Genomic DNA, 26059 nt, shown 5'->3' with positions numbered 1-26059 from the left:
TCTCTCTCTCTCTCTCTCTCTCTCTCTCTCTCTGCCCTCCTGGTCTCCTGTCACTCCTCCAGGCCCTCCTGGTCCATGGTCCAGGCCAGTCTCAGGTGGTAGAGTACAGTGTGGAGGTGTCTCTACCTGAACACTTCCTCCTGCCTCATACCATCACTCTGCCTGTGGCCAGGGATGCACGGGTCACACAGGACAACCTCACAGGTACACACACACACTCACACTCACACAGGACAACCTCACAGGTACACACACACACACACACTCACACAGGACAACCTCACAGGTACACACACACACTCACACTCACACAGGACAACCTCACAGGTACACACACACACACACACTCACACAGGACAACCTCACAGGTACACACACACACACACACACTCACACAGGACAACCTCACAGGTACACACACACACTCACACTCACACAGGACAACCTCACAGGTACACACACACACTCACACTCACACAGGACAACCTCACAGGTACACACACACACACACACTCACACAGGACAACCTCACAGGTACACACACACACACACACTCACACAGGACAACCTCACAGGCACACACACACACACTCCTATCCTCTCTCCCCTCTCTGTCCAGACTCTGAGGTGGTGATGGTCCCACTGAGGTTCCATGCCCACGTGGCCGGTCGGTTCCGGTGCCAGCTGGTTCTACAGTCATGGCGTGACATCAGAGTCCACCTGCTGGAAGCTGTGGTTACCGCAGAGGGAGGCCACGCCCAGCTAGAGTTCACCACGCCCGCTCACCTGTCCGTCACTCAGGACATCCCTCTGGTAGGTGGAGGAGGAGGAGGAGGAGGGGGAGGAGAGAGGGGAAGGAGGAGAGAGGAGAAGGAGGAGCAGGAGGAGGAGGAGAGAGGGGAAGGAGGAGGAGGAGGGAGGAGGAGAGAGGAGAAGGAGGAGTAGGAGGAGGAGGAGAGAGGGGAAGGAGGAGGAGGAGGAGGGAGGAGGAGAGAGGGGAAGGAGGCGAGAGGAGAAGGAGGAGCAGGAGGAGTAGGAGGAGGAGGAGGAGAGAGGGGAAGGAGGAGGAGGAAGAGGAGGAGGAGTAGGAGAAGGAGGAGGAGGAAGCAGGCTCTGTGCTCAGGAGTGGCTGAAGAGTTGGATTGTGTGTGTGTGTGTGTGTGTGTGTGTGTGTGTGTGTGTGTGTGTGTGTGTGTGTGTGTGTGTGTGTGGGCTTGTATTACTATCCTCGTGGGTACTAGAAATCCCCAGAAGTCCCCACATTTCCAAGGTCCCCACGAGGACAAAGGCTATTTTAGGCTTAGGGGTTAGGTTTGGGTTAGGGTTAGAATTAGGGTTATAATTAGCATTAGGGTTAGGGTTAGGGTTAGGGGTTAGGGTTGGGGAAAATAGGATGTGTATGTGTGTGTGTGTCTGCATGTGTGTGTGTCTATAAATCTGTGTGTGTGTGTGTGTCTATCACTCTGTGTGTGTGTGTGTGTGTGTGTGTGTGTGTGTGTATGTGTGTGTGTGTCTATCACTCCGTGTGTGTCTCATCTTTCCTCTCTTCTGTCTCCAGATCAATGAGAGCAGCCAGGACTGGCGTCTGCAAGGCGTGGTTAGTGGGTGTGGCTTCTACGGCCCTCCTGTGGTGTACATACGGGCCGGGGAGAAGGTCTGTTACCCCCTTACCTTCAGACCCATCACACAGAGCATCGTCACGGTAATACACTCCTCCTCCTCCTCCTACTCCTTTTCCTCCTCCTCCTCCTGCTCCCCTCTCTTCTCTCTGTCCTTCCTTACCCTCTCCCCCTTCACTTCTTGACAAGGAGAGAGGGGGAGGGAGAGAGAGAGAGAGAGAGAGCAAGAGCGAGAGAGAGAGAAAGAGAGAGAGACAGAGGGAGAGGGAGAGGAGAGAGAGAGAGAGAGAGAGAGAGAGAGAGAGAGAGAGAGAGAGAGAGAGAGAGAGAGAGAGAGAGGATTACCATCAATAATACCTCCCTGCATGACAACTCACGGCGACTGAGGAGAGAGGCATCCTCCTGGCTAGTTTTACCTCCATCCATTTGTCCTGGGTTCAGTTCCCACAGGTATTACGGTCACATACTAAAACTGTATCCACTTAGCTTGGATAAAAGGTCTGCTAAGTGGCGTATACAGGATATTATATTGCTAACAGCTCAACTTGCTGTGAAGTTGATTGATATATAATTTTCCTGTCAGCTTTCTTTTTTAAAGCACATTGAGTCCAGGTAATGAGTGATGAATCACGGACATTGATACTACAGCTCTACCAATGGTTATAGAAGGAGAGAGCCTATAGCTCTGTCTATTGTTCGATAGTTAGTGTATCACAGCAACTGAAGTAGAGCTGACAGTTGATAGCTTCAGAGTTGAGTTGTTTTGTTCACAGTCTGGATAGATATATGACACAGCATTTCATCTCTCTCTCTCTCTCTCTCTCTCTCTCTCTCTCTCTCTCTCTCTCTCTCTCTCTCTCTCTCTCTCTCTCTCTCTCTCTCTCTCTCTCTCTCTCTCTCGCTCTCTCTCTCTCTCTCTTTCTCTCTCTCTCTCTCTCTCTCTCTCTCTCTCTCTCTCTCTCTCTCTCTCTCTCTCTCTCTCTCTCTCTCACTCACTCACTCACTCACTCACTCACTCACTCACTCACTCACTCACTCACTCACTCACTCACTCACTCACTCACTCACTCACTCACTCACTCACTCACTCTCTCACTCTCTCACTCTCTCACTCTCTCAATTCAATTCAATTCAAGGGCTTTATTGGCATGGGAAACGTGTGTTAACATTGCCAAAGCAAGTGAAGTAGATAGTAAACAAAAGTGAAATAAACAATAAATATTAACAGTAAACATTACACTCAGTTCACAGTCTGGATAGATATATGACACTCACTCACTCTCTCTCTCTCTCTCTCTCTCTCTCTCTCTCTCTCTCTCTCTTTCTCTCTATCTCCCTCCTCTCTCTCTCGCTCTCTCCTCTCTATCTCTCTCTCTCAATTCAATTTCAATTTCAAATTTTTAAGGGCTTTATTGGCATGGGAAACGTATGTTATCATTGCCAAAGCAAGTGAAGTAGATAGTAAACAAAAGTGAAATAAACAATAAATATTAACAGTAAACATTACACTCAGAAGTTCCAAAAGAATAAAGACATTTCAAATGTCATATTATGTCTATATACAGTGTTGTAACAATGTGCAAATAGTTAAAGTACAAATGGGAAAATAAATAAACATAAATATGGGTTGTATTTACAATGGTGTTTGTTCTTCACTGGTTGCCCTTTTCTTGTGGCAACAGGTCACAAATCTTGTAGCTGTGATGGCACACTGTGATTTTTCACCCAGTAGATAAGGGAGTTTATCGAAATTGGGTTTGTTTTCGAATTCTTTGTGGATCGCTGTAATCTGAGTGAAATATGTGTCTCTAATATGGTCATACATTTGGCAGGAGGTTAGGAAGTGCAGCTCAGTTTCCACCTCATTTTGTGGGCAGTGTGCACATAGCCTGTCTTCTCTTGAGAGCCAGGTCTGCCTACGGCGGCCTTTCTCAATAGCAAGGCTATGCTCACTGAGTCTGTACATAGTCAAAGTTTTCCTTAAGTTTGGGTCAGTCACAGTGGTCAGGTATTCTGCAACTGTGTACTCTCTGTTTAGGGCCAAATAGCATTCTAGTTTGCTCAGTTTTTTTGTTAATTCTTTCCAATGTGTCAAGTAATTCTCTTTTAGTTTTCTCATGATTTGGTTGGGTCTAATTGTGTTGTTGTTGTTGTTGTCCTGGGGCTCTGTGGGGTCTGTTTGTGTTTGTGAACAGAGCCCCAGGACCAGCTTACTTAGGGGACTCTTCTCCAAGTTAATCTCTCTGTAGGTGATGGCTTTGTTATGGAAGGTTTGGGAATCGCTTCCTTTTAAGTGGTTATAGAATTTAACGGCTCTTTTCTGTATTTTTATAATTAGCGGGCTATTTCTGCTCTGCATGCATTCTTTTGTGTTTTTCGTTGTACACTGAGGATATTTTTGCAGAATTCTGCATGCAGAGTCTCAATTTGGTGTTTGTCCCATTTTGTGAATTCTTGTTTGGTGAGCGGACCCCAGACCTCACAACCATGCAGTATTTTTAGCCAGATCCTAATTGGTATGTCGAATTTTATGTTCCTTTTGATGGCATAGAAGGCCCTTCTTGCCTTGTCTCTCAGATCGTTCACAGCTTTGTGGAAGTTACCTGTGGCGCTGATGTTTAGGCCGAGGTATGTATCGTTTTTTTGTGTGCTCCAGGGCAACGGTGTCTAGATGGAATTTGTATTTGTGGTCCTGGCAACTGGACCTTTTTTGGAACACCATTATTTTTGTCTTACTGAGATTTACTGTCAGGGCCCAGGTCTGACAGAATCTGTACAGAAGATCTAGGTGCTGCTGTAGGCCCTCCTTGGTTGGTGACAGAAGCACCAGATCATCAGAAAACAGTAGACATTTGACTTCAGATTCTAGTAGGGTGAGGCCGGGTGCTGCAGACTGTCCTAGTGCCCTCGCCAATTCGTTGATATATATGTTGAAGAGGGTGGGGCTTAAACTGCATCCCTGTCTCACCCCATGGCCCTGTGGAAAGAAATGTGTGTGTTTTTTGCCAATTTTAACCACACACTTGTTGTTTGTGTACATGGATTTTATAATGTTGTATGTTTTTCCCCCAACCCCACATTCCAACAATTTGTATAGCAAACCCTCATGCCAAATTGAGTCAAAAGCTTTTTTGAAATCAACAAAGCATGAGAAGATTTTGTTTTGTTTTGTTTGTTTGTCAATTAGGGTGTGCAGGGTGAATACGTGGTCTGTCGTACGGTAATTTGGCCAAAAGCAAATTTGACATTTGCTCAGGACATTGTTTTCACTGAGGAAATGAAATAGTCTGCTGATAATGATAATGCAGAGGATTTTCCCAAGGTTGCTGTTGACGCATATCCCACAGTAGTTATTGGCGTCAAATTTGTCTCCACTTTTGTGGATTGGGGTGATCAGTCCTTGGTTCCAAATATTGGGGAAGATGCCAGAGCTAAGGATGATGTTAAAGAGTTTAAGTATAGCCAATTGGAATTTGTGGTCTGTATATTTTATCATTTCATTGAGGATACCATCAACACCACAGGCCTTTTTGGGTTGGAGGGTTTGTATTTTGTCCTGTAGTTCATTCAATGTAATTGGAGAATCCAGTGGGTTCTGGTAGTCTTTAATAGTTGATTCGAAGATTTGCATTTGATCATGTATATTTTTTTGCTGTTTGTTCTTTGTTATATGGCCAAAAAGATTGGAGAAGTGGTTTACCCATACATCTCCATTTTGGATAGATAGCTCTTCGTGTTGTTGTTTGTTTAGTGTTTTCCAATTTTCCCAGAAGTGGTTAGTCTGTGGATTCTTCAATTACATTGAGCTGATTTCTGACATGCTGTTCCTTCTTTTTCCGTTGTGTATTTCTGTATTGTTTTAGTGATTCACCATAGTGAAGGCGTAGGCTCAGGTTTTCTATGTTTTTGGTTGGATAGGTTTCTCAATTTCTTTCTTAGGTTTTTACATTCTTCATCAAACCATTTGTCATTGTTGTTACTTTTCTTCGGTTTTCTGTTAGAGATTTTTTAGATTTGATAGGGAAGCTGAGAGGTCAAATATACTGTTTAGGTTTTCTACTGCCAAGTTTACACCTTCACTATTACAGTAGAACGTTTTGTCCAGGAAGTTGTCGAAAAGGGATTTAATTTGTTGTTGCCTAATTGTTTTTTGATAGGTTTCGACAGTACTTTCCTTCCATCTATAGCATTTGTTAATATTATTCAGTTCCTTTGGCTTTGATGCCTCATGATTGAGTATTGCTCTGTTCAAGTAGACATTAAATTAGATTATGTCGCTCTCTCTCTCGCTCTCGCTCTCTCTCTCTCTCTCTCTCTCTCTCTCTCTCTCTCTCTATCTGTCTGCAGGGCCTGAAAAGCCCATTGTAAAGCAGTCTCTCTTTGTTTCTGAACCCCTGGAAACAGTCAAAAGAAATAGGATGTTATTTGATGGGTCTGTGTCTGTCTGCATACGTACGTGTTTCTGTCTATCCTTGTGGGTGGGTCTGTGCCTTTGATTGCGTCTTTGTGTCTCTGTCTTTACTTTGTGTGTGCGTGTATTCCTGTCTGTCTGTGTTTTAGGGCAGGCTGTCCTTGCTGAATGACACAGATGGGACAGAGCACAGCTTCACCCTGAGAGGGGTGGGGGAGAGGTCCCTGCCCCTGGACCACGTGGTGCTGCACTGCCCCGTCAGACAGGTCACACACAGCACCCTGCTGGTCCCCAACTACAGCCAGCACCCCCTCACCTGTAAGGTAGATAGACACTATTACTATACTACTACTACTACTACTACTACACACACACACACACACACACAGTTGATGATTGTCCTTGTACTGCTGGTTATAGGTGGTATCAGACCTCTCCATCGTCAGTGGGCCGCCCACTTTGGACATCAAACCAGGACACACCGTCCCCTACACAGTGTCTGTGTCACCATGGAAACGAGGGAAGCATACAGGTACTTCATGCTCTCTCTCTCTGTCTCTGTCTGTCTGTCTCTCTCTCTCTCTCTCTCTCTGTCTCTGTCTGTCTGTCTCTCTCTCTCTCTCTCTCTCTGTCTCTGTCTGTCTGTCTCTCTCTCTCTCTCTCTCTCTGTCTCTGTCTGTCTGTCTCTCTCTCTCTCTCTCTCTCTCTCTGTCTCTGTCTGTCTGTCTCTCTCTCTCGCTCTCTCTCTCTCTCTCTCTCTCTCTGTCTCTGTCTGTCTGTCTCTCTCTCTCGCTCTCTCTCTCTCTCTCTTTCTCTCTCTTTCTCTCTCTCTCTCTGTCTCTGTCTCTGTCTGTCTCTCTCTCTCGCTCTCTCTCTCTCTCTCTTTCTCTCTCTCTCTCTGTCTCTGTCTGTCTCTCTCTCTCTCTCTCTCTCTCTCTCTCTCTCTCTCTCTCTCTCTCTCTCTCTCTCTCTCTCTCTCTCTCTCTTTCTCTCTTTCTCTCTCTCTCTGTGTGTGTACAAAGGCTTGTGTGAGGTCACTACACACACTGCAGTAATAATGTGAAGTCTGTTATTTTCCTGTCCTCTACTGTGTCTCAGGGTCCATGTCATTCCTAGCTGTGGAGAGTGAGACAGGAGCAGAGAATGAGTCCAGGCAATACGAGGTGTGGTTCTCTATAGAGGTCATATGTGATCCTGCTCCTCCCCTGAAGGTGCTGGCTGTGCACTGTGCTGTTCAGGTGAGGCCTGCTTTACACCATCCTCTATAACGTCACTGTGTCTTCATCTACACCAATGAAAAAGGTCAAATATGCACATCTAACTGGTTGCTGGACAGAACTGATATAAAGGAATGAGTAATGTGTTGACCTACTCATTGTGATGAACGTTTTAGTGGGATGGAAAACGTTGTCTGTCTAGACTAGTGTGTCTGAGTTTTATAGCTTTGTTATCCTCAGAGCTCTGTTGCCGTGGAGATCCCCCTTAGTAACCCGGAGGCGGAGCCTCTTGAGCTGGGGGTGTGTCTGGAGGGAGAGGACCTGAGTGGAGACACCCGGGTGTGTGTCCCTCCCCGGAGCAGTCTCACATACACAGTCACCTTCTCTCCTGCTATAGTAGGAAAGAGAACAGGCAGGTAAGAGACAGACAGGAAAGAGACAGACACCTTCTCTCCTGTTATAGTAGGGAAGAGACAGACAGGAAAGAGACAGACAGGTAAGAGACAGACACCTTCTCTCCTGTTATAGTAGGAAAGAGACAGACAGGAAAGAGACAGACAGGAAAGAGACAGACAGGAAAGAGACAGACAGGAAAGAGACAGTCACCTTCTCTCCTGTTATAGTAGGAAAGAGACAGACAGGTAAGAGACAGACACCTTCTCTCCTGTTATAGTAGGGAAGAGACAGACAGGAAAGAGACAGACAGGTAAGAGACAGACACCTTCTCTCCTGTTATAGTAGGAAAGAGACAGACAGGAAAGAGACAGACAGGAAAGAGACAGACAGGAAAGAGACAGACAGGAAAGAGACAGTCACCTTCTCTCCTGCTATAGTAGGGAAGAGACAGACAGGTAAGAGACAGACAGGAAAGAGACAGTCACCTTCTCTCCTGCTATAGTAGGGAAGAGACAGACAGGTAAGAGACAGACACCTTCTCTCCTGTTATAGTAGGGAAGAGACAGACAGGAAAGAGACAGTCACCTTCTCTCCTGCTATAGTAGGGAAGAGACAGACAGGTAAGAGACAGACACCTTCTCTCCTGTTATAGTAGGGAAGAGACAGACAGGAAAGAGACAGTCACCTTCTCTCCTGCTATAGTAGGGAAGAGAGACAGGTAAGAGACAGACAGGAAAGAGACAGACACCTTCTCTCCTGTTATAGTAGGGAAGAGACAGACAGGTAAGAGACAGACACCTTCTCTCCTGTTATAGTAGGAAAGAGACAGACAGGTAAGAGACAGACAGGAAAGAGACAGACAGGTAAGAGACAGACAGATAAGAGACAGACAGGAAAGAGACAGACATCTTCTCTCCTGTTATAGTAGGGAAGAGACAGACAGGTAAGAGACAGACACCTTCTCTCCTGTTATAGTAGGAAAGAGACAGACAGGTAAGAGACAGACAGGAAAGAGACAGACAGGTAAGAGACAGACAGGTAAGAGACAGATAGGTAAGAGACAGACACCTTTTCTCCTGTTATAGTAGGAAAGAGACAGACAGAAAAGAGACAGACAGGAAAGAGACAGACAGGTAAGAGACAGACAGGTAAGAGACAGACACATTCTCTCCTGTTATAGTAGGGAAGAGACAGACAGGTAAGAGACAGACACCTTCTCTCCTGTTATAGTAGGAAAGAGACAGACAGATAAGAGACAGACAGGAAAGAGACAGACAGGTAAGAGACAGACAGGTAAGATACAGACACCTTCTCTCCTGTTATAGTAGGAAAGAGACAGACAGGAAAGAGACAGACAGGAAAGAGACAGACAGATAAGAGACAGACAGGAAAGAGACAGACAGGTAAGAGACAGACAGGTAAGAGACAGACACATTCTCTCCTGTTATAGTAGGGAAGAGACAGACAGGTAAGAGACAGACAGGAAAGAGACAGACACCTTCTCTCCTGTTATAGTAGGAAAGAGACAGACAGATAAGAGACAGACAGGAAAGAGACAGACATCTTCTCTCCTGTTATAGTAGGAAAGAGACAGACAGGTAAGAGACAGACAGGAAAGAGACAGACACCTTCTCTCCTGTTATAGTAGGGAAGAGACAGACAGGTAAGAGACAGACAGGAAAGAGACAGACACCTTCTCTCCTGTTATAGTAGGAAAGAGACAGACAGGTAAGAGACAGACAGGAAAGAGACAGACACCTTCTCTCCTATTACAGTAAGGAAGAGACAGACAGGTAAGAGACAGACAGGTAAGAGACAGACAGGTAAGAGACAGACAGGTAAGAGACAGAGACACCTTGACTGTTCTGGAAAGACTTCAGGGCCCGTATTCACTAAGACTCTCAGATTAAGGGTGCTGATCTAGGATCAGGTCCCCTCTAATATTCATTATGATCTAAAAGGCTAAACTGATCCTAGTTCAGCGCTCCTCCGCTCAGATGCTTTGTGAGTACGGGCCCTGATCTCTGTCATGTTATCTCAACCTTATTGTTTTGGACACAGTGTCATTGGGAATCAGGTTGAATGAATGATTGGATGTAAAGAAAATAATACACTTTATTGATCCACAGAGGGATTTGTTGATTGTTACTAATGGCAACAAATAGAACATAGTATAAGAGCTTGTATCAACCACACACAAATAAGAGTTTGTGTGTCTTTGTGTGTGTGTGTGTGTGTGTGTGTGATTGTGTATGATGGTGTTCTCTGTTAGTGTGGTCTTCCAATCAGAGCTGGTGGGAGAGTTCTGGTACCAGCTGGACCTGCTGGCCCAACCTCCTGTCCTCACCACCTTACCACAGAGCAGCTGTGAACTGGGAAAGTATGTACATGTACACACACACACACACACACACACACACACACACACATAACCCCACCTAAACTGTGTGTTCTCAGGTGGACCAGGCTGTACATCCCGCTGGTCAACCCCACAGACGAGACACTGGAGCTGGACACGGTCAACAGCAACCCTCGCAACTTCACCCTGGAGCTGGACACCAGCAGACCAGTTAGTACACACACACACACGCAGCATGTGTGTCCCTTTGTTTTCAGTAAAACTTTTTTTTTTTAGTTTAAAAACATTTGGAGAGTAATTCATAGTTGATCCATTTTCCCATTTCCACCATCAAGGCGGTCGTAGCCTCCAATATTGTGGAAATGATGTCTACTCTTCTGAGTGGCTAGTGAAATTATCTGTTGTTCTCTCAGGCTTGTGTTTGGTTGCCTAGCAGCATAATGGCTAATGAAGAACATTCTGTAGATGAAGACTGATTGCTTCCTGAATAGTCCTATTATTATCAACCCATTGTCAGTTGTTTTTCAGGGACACTACACCTTATAGAAAGTATGTGTAGAGACATTTATGAGACCAGTTGTAATTAGAGTGGAACATACAGTATAAAATATGGACTTATTTGCCGTTTAAACTGTGTGTGTGTGTGTGTGTGTGTTTGTGTGTGTGTGTGTGTGTCTTTGCAGCTCATTGTAGCCCAACACTCGTCCACCCAGGTTCCTGTTCGTTTCAGCCCATCAACCATCGGAGCCGGAAACCACACAGCCAAGATCTCCTTCACCTGTTCTCAGGTAAACTAACCTGTCTAACCCTAACCCACCTGTCTAACCCTAACTAACCTGTCTCACCCTAACCCACCTGTCTAACCCTAACCCACCTGTCTAACCCTAACCCACCTGTCTAACCCTAACCCACCTGTCTCACCCTAACCCACCTGTCTAACCCTAACCCACCTGTCTAACCCTAACCCACCTGTCTAACCCTAAACCACCTGTCTAACCCTAAACCACCTGTCTAACCCTAAACCACCTGTCTAACCCTAAACCACCTGTCTAACCCTAACCCACCTGTCTCACCCTAACCCACCTGTCTAACCCTAACCCACCTGTCTAACCCTAACCCACCTGTCTAACCCTAAACCACCTGTCTAACCCTAAACCACCTGTCTAACCCTAACCCACCTGTCTAACCCTAAACCACCTGTCTAACCCTAACCCACCTGTCTAACCCTAACCCACCTGTCTAACCCTAACCCACCTGTCTAACCCTAACCCACCTGTCTAACCCTAACCCACCTGTCTAACCCTAAACCACCTGTCTAACCCTAACCCACCTGTCTAACCCTAACCCACCTGTCTCACCCTAACCCACCTGTCTAACCCTAACCCACCTGTCTAACCCTAACCCACCTGTCTAACCCTAAACCACCTGTCTAACCCTAAACCACCTGTCTAACCCTAACCCACCTGTCTAACCCTAACCCACCTGTCTAACCCTAACCCACCTGTCTAACCCTAACCCACCTGTCTAACCCTAACCCACCTGCCTAACCCTAACCCACCTGTCTAACCCTAACCCACCTGTCTAACCCTAACCCACCTGTCTCAACCCTAACCCACCTGTCTAACCCTAACCCACCTGTCTAACCCTAACCCACCTGTCTAACCCTAACCCACCTGTCTAACCCTAACCCACCTGTCTAACCCTAACCCACCTGTCTAACCCTAACCCACCTGTCTAACCCTAACCCACCTGTCTAACCCTAACCCACCTGTCTAACCCTAACCCACCTGTCTCACCCTAACCCACCTGTCTAACCCTAACCCACCTGTCTACCCTAACCCACCTGTCTAACCCTAACCCACCTGTCTCACCCTAACCCACCTGTCTAACCCTAACCCACCTGTCTAACCCTAACCCACCTGTCTAACCCTAACCCACCTGTCTCACCCTAACCCACCTGTCTAACCCTAACCCACCTGTCTAACCCTAACCCACCTGTCTAACCCTAACCCACCTGTCTAACCCTAACCCACCTGTCTAACCCTAACCCACCTGTCTAACCCTAACCCACCTGTCTAACCCTAACCCACCTGTCTAACCCTAACCCACCTGTCTAACCCTAACCCACCTGTCTAACCCTAACCCACCTGTCTAACCCTAACCCACCTGTCTAACCCTAACCCACCTGTCTAACCCTAACCCACCTGTCTAACCCTAACCCACCTGTCTCACCCTAACCCACCTGTCTCACCCTAACCCACCTGTCTAACCCTAACCCACCTGTCTAACCCTAACCCACCTGTCTAACCCTAACCCACCTGTCTAACCCTAACCCACCTGTCTAACCCTAACCCACCTGTCTCACCCTAACCCACCTGTCTAACCCTAACCCACCTGTCTCACCCTAACCCACCTGTCTAACCCTAACCCACCTGTCTAACCCTAACCCACCTGTCTAACCCTAACCCACCTGTCTAACCCTAACCCACCTGTCTAACCCTAACCCACCTGTCTAACCCTAACCCACCTGTCTCACCCTAACCCACCTGTCTAACCCTAACCCACCTGTCTAACCCTAACCCACCTGTCTAACCCTAACCCACCTGTCTAACCCTAACCCACCTGTCTCACCCTAACCCACCTGTCTCACCCTAACCCACCTGTCTAACCCTAACCCACCTGTCTCACCCTAACCCACCTGTCTAACCCTAACCCACCTGTCTAACCCTAACCCACCTGTCTCACCCTAACCCACCTGTCTAACCCTAACCCACCTGTCTAACCCTAACCCACCTGTCTCAACCCCTAACCCACCTGTCTAACCCTAACCCACCTGTCTAACCCTAACCCACCTGTCTAACCCTAACCCACCTGTCTCACCCTAACCCACCTGTCTCACCCTAACCCACCTGTCTAACCCTAACCCACCTGTCTAACCCTAACCCACCTGTCTCACCCTAACCCACCTGTCTCACCCTAACCCACCTGTCTAACCCTAACCCACCTGTCTAACCCTAACCCACCTGTCTCACCCTAACCCACCTGTCTCACCCTAACCCACCTGTCTCACCCTAACCCACCTGTCTCACCCTAACCCACCTGTCTCACCCTAACCCACCTGTCTAACCCTAACCCACCTGTCTAACCCTAACCCACCTGTCTAACCCTAACCCACCTGTCTAACCCTAACCCACCTGTCTCACCCTAACCCACCTGTCTCACCCTAACCCACCTGTCTCACCCTAACCCACCTGTCTCACCCTAACCCACCTGTCTAACCCTAACCCACCTGTCTCACCCTAACCCACCTGTCTAACCCTAACCCACCTGTCTAACCCTAACCCACCTGTCTAACCCTAACCCACCTGTCTAACCCTAACCCACCTGTCTCACCCTAACCCACCTGTCTAACCCTAACCCACCTGTCTAACCCTAACCCACCTGTCTAACCCTAACCCACCTGTCTCACCCTAACCCACCTGTCTAACCCTAACCCACCTGTCTAACCCTAACCCACCTGTCTAACCCTAACCCACCTGTCTAACCCTAACCCACCTGTCTCACCCTAACCCACCTGTCTCACCCTAACCCACCTGTCTAACCCTAACCCACCTGTCTAACCCTAACCCACCTGTCTCACCCTAACCCACCTGTCTCACCCCTAACCCACCTGTCTCACCCTAACCCACCTGTCTCACCCTAACCCACCTGTCTCACCCTAACCCACCTGTCTAACCCTAACCCACCTGTCTAACCCTAATCCACCTGTCTAACCCTAACCCACCTGTCTAACCCTAACCCACCTGTCTCACCCTAACCCACCTGTCTAACCCTAACCCACCTGTCTAACCCTAACCCACCTGTCTCACCCTAACCCACCTGTCTCACCCTAACCCACCTGTCTCACCCTAACCCACCTGTCTCACCCTAACCCACCTGTCTAACCCTAACCCACCTGTCTAACCCTAACCCACCTGTCTAACCCTAACCCACCTGTCTAACCCTAACCCACCTGTCTAACCCTAACCCACCTGTCTAACCCTAACCCACCTGTCTCACCCTAACCCACCTGTCTAACCCTAACCCACCTGTCTAACCCTAACCCACCTGTCTAACCCTAACCCACCTGTCTCACCCTAACCCACCTGTCTAACCCTAACCCACCTGTCTAACCCTAACCCACCTGTCTAACCCTAACCCACCTGTCTAACCCTAACCCACCTGTCTAACCCTAACCCACCTGTCTAACCCTAACCCACCTGTCTCACCCTAACCCACCTGTCTAACCCTAACCCACCTGTCTCACCCTAACCCACCTGTCTAACCCTAACCCACCTGTCTCACCCTAACCCACCTGTCTCACCCTAACCCACCTGTCTAACCCTAACCCACCTGTCTAACCCTAACCCACCTGTCTCACTCTAACCCACCTGTCTCACCCTAACCCACCTGTCTAACCCTAACCCACCTGTCTAACCCTAACCCACCTGTCTCACCCTAACCCACCTGTCTCACCCTAACCCACCTGTCTCACCCTAACCCACCTGTCTAACCCTAACCCACCTGTCTCACCCTAACCCAGCTGTCTAACCCTAACCCGCCTGTCTAACCCTAACCCGCCTGTCTAACCCTAACCCACCTGTCTAACCCTAACCCACCTGTCTCACCCTAACCCACCTGTCTCACCCTAACCCACCTGTCTAACCCTAACCCGCCTGTCTAACCCTAACCCGCCTGTCTAACCCTAACCCGCCTGTCTAATCCTAACCCACCTGTCTCACCCTAACCCACCTGTCTCACCCTAACCCACCTGTCTAACCCTAACCCACCTGTCTCACCCTAACCCACCTGTCTAACCCTAACCCACCTGTCTAACCCTAACCCACCTGTCTCACCCTAACCCACCTGTCTAACCCTAACCCACCTGTCTAACCCTAACCCACCTGTCTAACCCTAACCCACCTGTCTCACCCTAACCCACCTGTCTAACCCTAACCCACCTGTCTAACCCTAACCCACCTGTCTAACCCTAACCCACCTGTCTAACCCTAACCCACCTGTCTCACCCTAACCCACCTGTCTCACCCTAACCCACCTGTCTAACCCTAACCCACCTGTCTAACCCTAACCCACCTGTCTCACCCTAACCCACCTGTCTCACCCTAACCCACCTGTCTAACCCTAACCCACCTGTCTAACCCTAACCCACCTGTCTCACCCTAACCCACCTGTCTCACCCTAACCCACCTGTCTCACCCTAACCCACCTGTCTCACCCTAACCCACCTGTCTCACCCTAACCCACCTGTCTAACCCTAACCCACCTGTCTAACCCTAACCCACCTGTCTAACCCTAACCCACCTGTCTAACCCTAACCCACCTGTCTAATCCTAACCCACCTGTCTCACCCTAACCCACCTGTCTCACCCTAACCCACCTGTCTCACCCTAACCCACCTGTCTCACCCTAACCCACCTGTCTAACCCTAACCCACCTGTCTCACCCTAACCCACCTGTCTAACCCTAACCCACCTGTCTAACCCTAACCCACCTGTCTAACCCTAACCCACCTGTCTAACCCTAACCCACCTGTCTAACCCTAACCCACCTGTCTAACCCTAACCCACCTGTCTAACCCTAACCCACCTGTCTCACCCTAACCCACCTGTCTCAACCCTAACCCACCTGTCTAACCCTAACCCACCTGTCTAACCCTAACCCACCTGTCTAACCCTAACCCACCTGTCTAACCCTAACCCACCTGTCTCACCCTAACCCACCTGTCTCACCCTAACCCACCTGTCTAACCCTAACCCACCTGTCTAACCCTAACCCACCTGTCTCACCCTAACCCACCTGTCTCACCCTAACCCACCTGTCTCACCCTAACCCACCTGTCTCACCCTAACCCACCTGTCTCACCCTAACCCACCTGTCTAACCCTAACCCACCTGTCTAACCCTAATCCACCTGTCTAACCCTAACCCACCTGTCTAACCCTAACCCACCTGTCTCACCCTAACCCACCTGTCTAACCCTAACCCACCTGTCTAACCCTAACCCACCTGTCTCACCCTAACCCACCTGTCTCACCCTAACCCACCTGTCTCACCCTAACCCACCTGTCTCACCCTAACCCACCTGTCTAACCCTAACCCACCTGTCTAACCCTAACCCACCTGTCTAACCCTAACCCACCTGTCTAACCCTAACCCACCTGTCTAACCCTAACCCACCTGTCTAACCCTAACCCACCTGTCTCACCCTAACCCACCTGTCTAACCCTAACCCACCTGTCTAACCCTAACCCACCTGTCTAACCCTAACCCACCTGTCTCACCCTAACCCACCTGTCTAACCCTAACCCACCTGTCTAACCCTAACCCACCTGTCTAACCCTAACCCACCTGTCTAACCCTAACCCACCTGTCTAACCCTAACCCACCTGTCTAACCCTAACCCACCTGTCTCACCCTAACCCACCTGTCTAACCCTAACCCACCTGTCTCACCCTAACCCACCTGTCTAACCCTAACCCACCTGTCTCACCCTAACCCACCTGTCTAACCCTAACCCACCTGTCTAACCCTAACCCACCTGTCTCACCCTAACCCACCTGTCTCACCCTAACCCACCTGTCTAACCCTAACCCACCTGTCTAACCCTAACCCACCTGTCTCACCCTAACCCACCTGTCTCACCCTAACCCACCTGTCTCACCCTAACCCACCTGTCTAACCCTAACCCACCTGTCTCACCCTAACCCAGCTGTCTAACCCTAACCCGCCTGTCTAACCCTAACCCGCCTGTCTAACCCTAACCCACCTGTCTAACCCTAACCCACCTGTCTCACCCTAACCCACCTGTCTCACCCTAACCCACCTGTCTAACCCTAACCCGCCTGTCTAACCCTAACCCGCCTGTCTAACCCTAACCCGCCTGTCTCACCCTAACCCGCCTGTCTCACCCTAACCCACCTGTCTAACCCTAACCCACCTGTCTAACCCTAACCCACCTGTCTAACCCTAACCCACCTGTCTAACCCTAACCCACCTGTCTCACCCTAACCCACCTGTCTAACCCTAACCCACCTGTCTAACCCTAACCCACCTGTCTAACCCTAACCCACCTGTCTAACCCTAACCCACCTGTCTAACCCCTAACCCACCTGTCTAACCCTAACCCACCTGTCTAACCCTAACCCACCTGTCTAACCCTAACCCACCTGTCTAACCCTAAACCACCTGTCTAACCCTAAACCACCTGTCTAACCCTAAACCACCTGTCTAACCCTAACCCACCTGTCTAACCCTAACCCACCTGTCTAACCCTAACCCACCTGTCTAACCCTAACCCACCTGTCTCACCCTAAACCACCTGTCTAACCCTAAACCACCTGTCTAACCCTAAACCACCTGTCTAACCCTAAACCACCTGTCTAACCCTAAACCACCTGTCTAACCCTAACCCACCTGTCTCACCCTAACCCACCTGTCTAACCCTATCCCACCTGTCTAACCCTAAACCACCTGTCTAACCCTAAACCACCTGTCTCACTCTAAACCACCTGTCTCACCCTAACCCACCTGTCTAACCCTAACCCACCTGTCTAACCCTAACCCACCTGTCTAACCCTAACCCACCTGTCTCACCCTAACCCACCTGTCTAACCCTAAACCACCTGTCTAACCCTAAACCACCTGTCTAACCCTAAACCACCTGTCTAACGCTAACCCACCTGTCTCACCCTAACCCACCTGTCCTAAGGCAGGTAGGAAGACATAGGAAGATCATTAGCTGGATAGGTATAAACAGTGTAGTGGTATATCTGAAGGGTCTGGATAGATATAAACAGTGTAGTGGTATATCTGAAGGGTCTGGATAGATATAAACAGTGTAGTGGTGATCTGAAGGGTCTGGATAGATATAAACAGTGTAGTGGTATATCTGAAGGGTCTGGATAGATATAAACAGTGTAGTGGTACATCTGAAGGGTCTGGATAGGTATAAACAGTGTAGTGGTATATCTGAAGGGTCTGGATAGGTATAAACAGTGTAGTGGTGTATCTGAAGGGTCTGGATAGATATAAACAGTGTAGTGGTGTACCTGAAGTGTCTGGATAGATATAAACAGTGTAGTGGTGTATCTGAAGGGTCTGGATAGATATAAACAGTGTAGTGGTATATCTGAAGGGTCTGGATAGATATAAACAGTGTAGTGGTACATCTGAAGGGTCTGGATAGGTATAAACAGTGTAGTGGTGTATCTGAAGGGTCTGGATAGATATAAACAGTGTAGTGGTGTACCTGAAGGGTCTGGATAGATATAAACAGTGTAGTGGTGTATCTGAAGGGTCTGGATAGATATAAACAGTGTAGTGGTATATCTGAAGGGTCTGGATAGGTATAAACAGTGTAGTGGTGTATCTGAAGGGTCTGGATAGATATAAACAGTGTAGTGGTATATCTGAAGGGTCTGGATAGGTATAAACAGTGTAGTGGTATATCTGAAGGGTCTGGATAGATATAAACAGTGTAGTGGTGTATCTGAAGGGTCTGGATAGATATAAACAGTGTAGTGGTATATCTGAAGGGTCTGGATAGATATAAACAGTGTAGTGGTGTATCTGAAGGGTCTGGATAGATATAAACAGTGTAGTGGTGTATCTGAAGGGTCTGGATAGATATAAACAGTGTAGTGGTGTATCTGAAGGGTCTGGATAGATATAAACAGTGTAGTGGTATATCTGAAGGGTCTGGATAGATATAAACAGTGTAGTGGTGTATCTGAAGGGTCTGGATAGATATAAACAGTGTAGTGGTGATCTGAAGGGTCTGGATAGGTATAAACAGTGTAGTGGTGATCTGAAGAGTCTGGATAGATATAAACAGTGTAGTGGTGTATCTGAAGGGTCTGGATAGGTATAAACAGTGTAGTGGTGTATCTGAAGGGTCTGGATAGGTATAAACAGTGTAGTGGTGATCTGAAGGGTCTGGATAGATATAAACAGTGTAGTAGTGATCTGAAGGGTCTGGATAGGTATAAACAGTGTAGTGGTGATCTGAAGGGTCTGGATAGATATAAACAGTGTAGTGGTGATCTGAAGGGTCTGGATAGGTATAAACAGTGTAGTGGTGATCTGAAGGGTCTGGATAGGTATAAACAGTGTAGTGGTGATATGAAGGGTCTGGATAGGTATAAACAGTGTAGTGGTATATCTGAAGGGTCTGGATAGATATAAACAGTGTAGTGGTGTATCTGAAGGGTCTGGATAGATATAAACAGTGTAGTGGTGATCTGAAGGGTCTGGATAGATATAAACAGTGTATTGGTGTATCTGAAGGGTCTGGATAGATATAAACAGTGTAGTGGTATATCTGAAGGGTCTGGATAGATATAAACAGTGTAGTGGTGTATCTGAAGGGTCTGGATAGGTATAAACAGTGAAGTGGTGATCTGAAGGGTCTGGATAGATATAAACAGTGTAGTGGTATATCTGAAGGGTCTGGATAGATATAAACAGTGTAGTGGTGATATGAAGGGTCTGGATAGGTATAAACAGTGTAGTGGTATATCTGAAGGGTCTGGATAGATATAAACAGTGTAGTGGTGTATCTGAAGGGTCTGGATAGGTATAAACAGTGTAGTGGTGATCTGAAGGGTCTGGATAGATATAAACAGTGTAGTAGTGATCTGAAGGGTCTGGATAGATATAAACAGTGTAGTGGTGATCTGAAGGGTCTGGATAGGTATAAACAGTGTAGTGGTGATCTGAAGGGTCTGGATAGATATAAACAGTGTAGTGGTGATCTGAAGGGTCTGGATAGATATAAACAGTGTAGTGGTGATATGAAGGTTCTGGATAGATATAAACAGTGTAGTGGTATATCTGAAGGGTCTGGATAGATATAAACAGTGTAGTGGTGTATCTGAGGGGTCTGGATAGATATAAACAGTGTAGTGGTATATCTGAAGGGTCTGGATAGATATAAACAGTGTAGTGGTATATCTGAAGGGTCTGGATAGATATAAACAGTGTAGTGGTGTATCTGAAGGGTCTGGATAGATATAAACAGTGTAGTGGTGTATCTGAAGGGTCTGGATAGATATAAACAGTGTAGTGGTGTATCTGAAGGGTCTGGATAGATATAAACAGTGTAGTGGTATATCTGAAGGGTCTGGATAGATATAAACAGTGTAGTGGTGATCTGAAGGGTCTGGATAGGTATAAACAGTGTAGTGGTGTATCTGAAGGGTCTGGATAGATATAAACAGTGTAGTGGTGTATCTGAAGGGTCTGGATAGATATAAACAGTGTAGTGGTGTATCTGAAGGGTCTGGGTAGATATAAACAGTGTAGTGGTGTATCTGAAGGGTCTGGATAGATATAAACAGTGTAGTGGTGTATCTGAAGGGTCTGGATAGATATAAACAGTGTAGTGGTGTATCTGAAGGGTCTGGATAGATATAAACAGTGTAGTGGTGTATCTGAAGGGTCTGGATAGATATAAACAGTGTAGTGGTGTATCTGAAGGGTCTGGATAGATATAAACAGTGTAGTGGTGTATCTGAGGGGTCTGGATATATATAAACAGTGTAGTGGTATATCTGAAGGGTCTGGATAGATATAAACAGTGTAGTGGTGATCTGAAGGGTCTGGATAGGTATAAACAGTGTAGTGGTGTATCTGAAGGGTCTGGATATATATAAACAGTGTAGTGGTGTATCTGAAGGGTCTGGATAGATATAAACAGTGTAGTGGTGTATCTGAAGGGTCTGGATAGATATAAACAGTGTAGTGGTGTATCTGAAGGGTCTGGATAGATATAAACAGTGTAGTGGTGTATCTGAAGGGTCTGGATATATATAAACAGTGTAGTGGTGTATCTGAAGGGTCTGGATAGATATAAACAGTGTAGTGGTACATCTGAAGGGTCTGGATAGATATAAACAGTGTAGTGGTGTATCTGAAGGGTCTGGATAGATATAAACAGTGTAGTGGTGTATCTGAAGGGTCTGGATATATATAAACAGTGTAGTGGTGTATCTGAAGGGTCTGGATATATATAAACAGTGTAGTGGTGTATCTGAAGGGTCTGGATATATATAAACAGTGTAGTGGTGTATCTGAAGGGTCTGGATAGATATAAACAGTGTAGTGGTGTATCTGAAGGGTCTGGATAGGTATAAACAGTGTAGTGGGAAAGCTTCCACCATATTGCTTCCACCTTACAGATCTGTAAACATAGAAGGGTTAGAGAGGAAGGGGAATAGGTAGGAAGTGAATAAGGACTGTCTGATACCGTCAGTTGGAAAAGGACAGACTCACAGTACAATGGTATAAACATTGCAAAGATTCATCCAAATCAATTCCATTTTTTCGCTGCCCATGGTGCTGAAATCTCTGCTATTTCTTCCTTGTTTGCGTCGGACATTCCACACGTAACTAAGTAACCAAAATGTTATTCCGCCATCTGTCAGAGGACAAAGATTTAGTTGCTGTTGTTGTTGTTGTTGTTGTTGTTATTGTCCTCCCCAGTTGAAGCAGTGGAGCTTCCAGCTGTGTGGTGAAGGCCTGACCCCTGGGAGGATGGAGCCCCTGTCTGTAGCCTCCCCTGTGGGATCTCACTCCTCCCTCATCCTCCCCTTCAGGAACCCTACAGAACACCCAGCCCTGCTGCACCTCAGACTCACAGGTCAAACACACACTGGACACACACTGGACACTCACACACTGGACACATACACACTGGACACACACTGGACACACACTGGACACACACTGGACACTCACACACTGGACACACACACACTGGACACACACTGGACACACACTGGACACACACTGGACACACACACACTGGACACACACTGGACACACACTGGACACCCACACACTGGACACTCACACACTGGACACTCACACACTGGACACACACACACTGGACACACACTGGACACACACTGGACACACACACACTGGACACACACTGGACACCCACAAACTGGACACACACTGGACACTCACACACTGGACACTCACACACTGGACACTCACTGGACACACACTGGACACACACTGGACACTCACAAACTGGACACACACTGGACACTCACAAACTGGACACACACTGGACACACACTGGACACTCACAAACTGGACACACACTGGACACTCACAAACTGGACACACACTGGACACTCACACACTGGACACAAACTGGACACTCACTGGACACACACTGGACACTCACAAACTGGACACACACTGGACACACACTGGACACACACTGGACACTCACTAACTGGACTCACACTGGACACAAGCTGGACACACACTGGACACTCACACACTGGACACTCACTGGACACACACTGGACACACACTGGACACACACACACTGGACACACACTGGACACACACTGGACACACACTGGACACACACACACTGGACACACACTGGACACACACTGGACACCCACAAACTGGACACACACTGGACACTCACACACTGGACACTCACTGGACACACACTGGACACACACTGGACACTCACAAACTGGACACACACTGGACACTCACAAACTGGACACACACTGGACACTCACACACTGGACACAAACTGGACACTCACTGGACACACACTGGACACTCACTAACTGGACACACACTGGACACACACTGGACACTCACTAACTGGACACACACTGGACACTCACAAACTGGACACACACTGGACACACACTGGACACACACTGGACACTCACTAACTGGACACACACTGGACACACACTGGACACTCACTAACTGGACACACACTGGACACACACTGGACACTCACTAACTGGACACACACTGGACACACACTGGACACACACTGGACACACACACACATACACACATATACAGTATGCATGTACACACATAGTCACACCACAGACACACAGGGAAACGGTTCTAGTAGAGACAGTACATGATGGTTGTAAAGCTGCTATTCCTTCTCCTATCAGACGAGGAGCCCGGTCAGAAGAGATCAAGCCAGTCCTTCATATGTGATAGGACAGTCTTCTGCATCCCCCTCAAACAGACACAAGGTCAGTCCTTACACAACTCTGTGTCAAGCCTTACTTTAAAGGGATAGTTAATCTGCTCTCCACAAGACTGTGTTAGCCCGCTGAGTTTAAGCCTAGTCCCTCCCGTCCTCCATGTTGGCTCCAGGTGTGCGTGTGTCTGCGGGGGCCAGTGTGGACATTCCTGTGGTGTTTGCCCCTGACTCCATGCAACTGCACCAGGCCTGGCTCCAGGTCCAGCTAGAGCCCCTCTTCAACCACCCCCGCCTGGACACACCACTCACCACGGCCCAGAGGGACAAGTCAGTACTGTGTGTGTGTGTGTGTGTGTGTGTGTGTGTCTGTGTGTGTGTGTGTGTGTGTGTGTGTGTGTGTGTGTGTGTGTGTGTGTGTGTGTGAGTGTGTGTGTGTGTGTGTGTAACAGGTGTCTCTCTGTGTACAGGTGTGTGGTGGTAGAGGGGGGCCGGGTCCGTTTGGTCCGCTGGATCTACCCCATCCATGGCATCCCTGAGGCCCCTCCTAAACCCTCTCATCCAGCGGTGATAGAATGTGAGGCTCGTGGTCGAGTGGAAGAGAGAGTGGAGGTGCTGTTGACTGGATGTGTTCCTGGCTCCTCAGTCAGCAACACAGACACACCTCTCAGCATCGCCCCCTCCTCAGTCAGCAACACAGACACACCTCTCAGCATCGCCCCCTCCTCAGTCAGCAACACAGACACACCTCTCAGCATCGCCCCCTCCTCAGTCAGCAACACAGACACACCTCTCAGCATCGCCCCCTCCTCAGTCAGCAACACAGACACACCTCTCAGCATCGCCCCCTCCTCAGTCAGCAACACAGACACACCTCTCAGCATCGCCCCCTCCTCAGTCAGCAACACAGACACACCTCTCAGCATCGCCCCATCCTCAGGAACCTCAGGTGAGATCACATCCACTTAACTGGAAGTTAGGTTTGAAGTGACTGTGTGTTAACAGCACATCATTGTGTGTGTACTCGTTTGTGTACCTGTACCCTGACAGTGTGTCCGTGATTATGTAGCTAATTGTAATGCATCATTTCTGGCTCAACAGAGCATATCCAAGGTAACTTAGTCAGCTTACATTGTTCACAGTGTTCGTTACCATAGCATGATAACTCTGGTTGAGTGAAGTACACTAGTTCTTCATTCTCCTGTAGGATGAGTCTAATCTCCTAACACCACACACCATATTGCTGTTTTGACAAAGTCAGGGTGGAGCGTGAGTGTGTGTGTCAAATCCAAAACCATTGTATCTGTCACGTGCTTCCTAATCCTTGATAAACAACAGGTGTGGACTAACAGTGACATGCTGACTTACAGGTCTTTCCCAACAACACAGAGAGAAAGAAAACAGAGAAATCATAGAAAGATAATAACAGGAGGAATAAATCCATATTGACTAACGATAACTTAGCTATATACACGGGGTACCAGTACCTAGTCCATGTGCAGGGGAACGAGGTCATTCAGGTAGATATGTACATATAGGTAGGGGTAAAGTGACTAGTCAACAGGATAGATAATAAACAGTAGCAGCAGCGTATGTGATGAGTCTAAAGAGTTAGTGTAAAAAGGGTCAATGCAGATAGTCCTGGTAGCTATTTGGTTAACTATTTAACTAACTATTTAGCAGTCTTATGGCTTCCGGGTAGAAGCTGTTCAGGGTCCTGTTGGTTCCAGACTTGTATGTGTGTGTGTGTGTGTGTGTGTGTGTGTGTGTGTGTGTGTGTGTGTGTGTGTGTGTGTGTGTGTGTGTGTGTGTGTGTGTGTGTGTGTGTGTGTGTGTGTGTGTGTGTGTGTGTGTGTTTGGGTGTGGGTATACGCGTTTGTGTGAATTCATCCAACGGAGCACCCGAGTTTTCATATTGTGCATTTGTGTGTGTGTTTCTGTTTGTGTGTGGTTGCCTGCGTGCATGTGTGTATGCATGCATTCATGTGTGTGTGTCCATCCATCCATATGTTAGCAGCAGGCTTCAGGCTGGCTTTAGAAGACTTCCTATGTGAGGTGTGTTATAACAGTGATGCTGAGCGGTCCCAGCTGGAGGGCTGTGTAGCCCTGTCTCTACTGAACTGTCACAGAGACCCCCACTCTGGCATCGTCTCCCTCACCGTCAACCTCATCTTCACCCCCTACAAACCCCTCAGGTAATGGACATACAGTGGGGAAAAAAGTATTTAGTCAGCCACCAATTGTGCAAGTTCTCCCACTTAAAAAGATGAGAGAGGCCTGTAATTTTCATCATAGGTACACGTCAACTATGACAGACAAAATGAGGAAAAAAAATCCAGAAAATCACATTGTAGGATTTTTTATGAATTTATTTGCAAATTATGGTGGAAAATAAGTATTTGGTCAATAACAAAAGTTTCTCAATACTTTGTTATATACCCTTTGTTGGCAATGACACAGGTCAAACGTTTTCTGTAAGTCTTCACAAGGTTTTCACACACTGTTGCTGGTATTTTGGCCCATTCCTCCATGCAGATCTCCTCTAGAGCAGTGATGTTTTGGGGCTGTCGCTGGGCAACACGGACTTTCAACTCCCTCCAAAGATATTCTATGGGGTTGAGATCTGGAGACTGGCTAGGCCACTCCAGGATCTTGAAATGCTTCTTACGAAGCCACTCCTTCGTTGCCCGGGCAGTGTGTTTGGGATCATTGTCATGCTGAAAGACCCAGCCACGTTTCATCTTCAATGCCCTTGCTGATGGAAGGAGGTTTTCACTCAAAATCTCACGATACATGGCCCCATTCATTCTTTCCTTTAGACGGATCAGTCGTCCTGGTCCCTTTGCAGAAAAACAGCCCCAAAGCATGATGTTTCCACCCCCATGCTTCACAGTAGGTATGGTGTTCTTTGGATACAACTCAGCATTCTTTGTCCTCCAAACACAACGAGTTGAGTTTTTACCAAAAAGTTATATTTTGGTTTCATCTGACCATATGACATTCTCCCAATCCT

General features: G+C 47.7%; 1 protein-coding gene across 4 annotated transcripts in view; it reads left to right on the top strand.

The window, feature by feature from the left end:
* Positions 1–26059, top strand: part of LOC121586507 (cilia- and flagella-associated protein 47-like) — a 63054-nt gene that overhangs the window by 33556 nt on the left and 3439 nt on the right. For 2 of the 4 annotated variants that reach the window (XM_045209647.1, XM_041903242.2), the window contains exons 43-57: positions 63–204; positions 620–813; positions 1559–1702; positions 6180–6353; positions 6451–6562; positions 7129–7268; positions 7488–7663; positions 9916–10023; positions 10101–10212; positions 10686–10790; positions 21543–21699; positions 23015–23098; positions 23223–23376; positions 23517–23995; positions 25061–25241. In XM_045209647.1, coding sequence (XP_045065582.1) covers positions 63–204; positions 620–813; positions 1559–1702; positions 6180–6353; positions 6451–6562; positions 7129–7268; positions 7488–7663; positions 9916–10023; positions 10101–10212; positions 10686–10790; positions 21543–21699; positions 23015–23098; positions 23223–23376; positions 23517–23995; positions 25061–25241 — 2462 coding nt within the window. Of the gene's footprint in view, positions 1–62; positions 205–619; positions 814–1558; positions 1703–6179; positions 6354–6450; positions 6563–7128; positions 7269–7487; positions 7664–9915; positions 10024–10100; positions 10213–10685; positions 10791–21542; positions 21700–23014; positions 23099–23222; positions 23377–23516; positions 23996–25060; positions 25242–26059 lie in introns of those variants that run through there. The other 2 variants (XM_045209646.1, XM_045209648.1) reach the window with 2 other exon arrangements.

The sequence above is a fragment of the Coregonus clupeaformis genome, chromosome 30, assembly GCF_020615455.1.
Source record: "Coregonus clupeaformis isolate EN_2021a chromosome 30, ASM2061545v1, whole genome shotgun sequence".
In the NCBI taxonomy this organism is placed as follows: domain Eukaryota; kingdom Metazoa; phylum Chordata; class Actinopteri; order Salmoniformes; family Salmonidae; genus Coregonus; species Coregonus clupeaformis.
The sequence above is the reverse complement of the archived record's forward strand: the minus strand, read 5'-3'. Positions and strand labels throughout refer to the sequence as shown.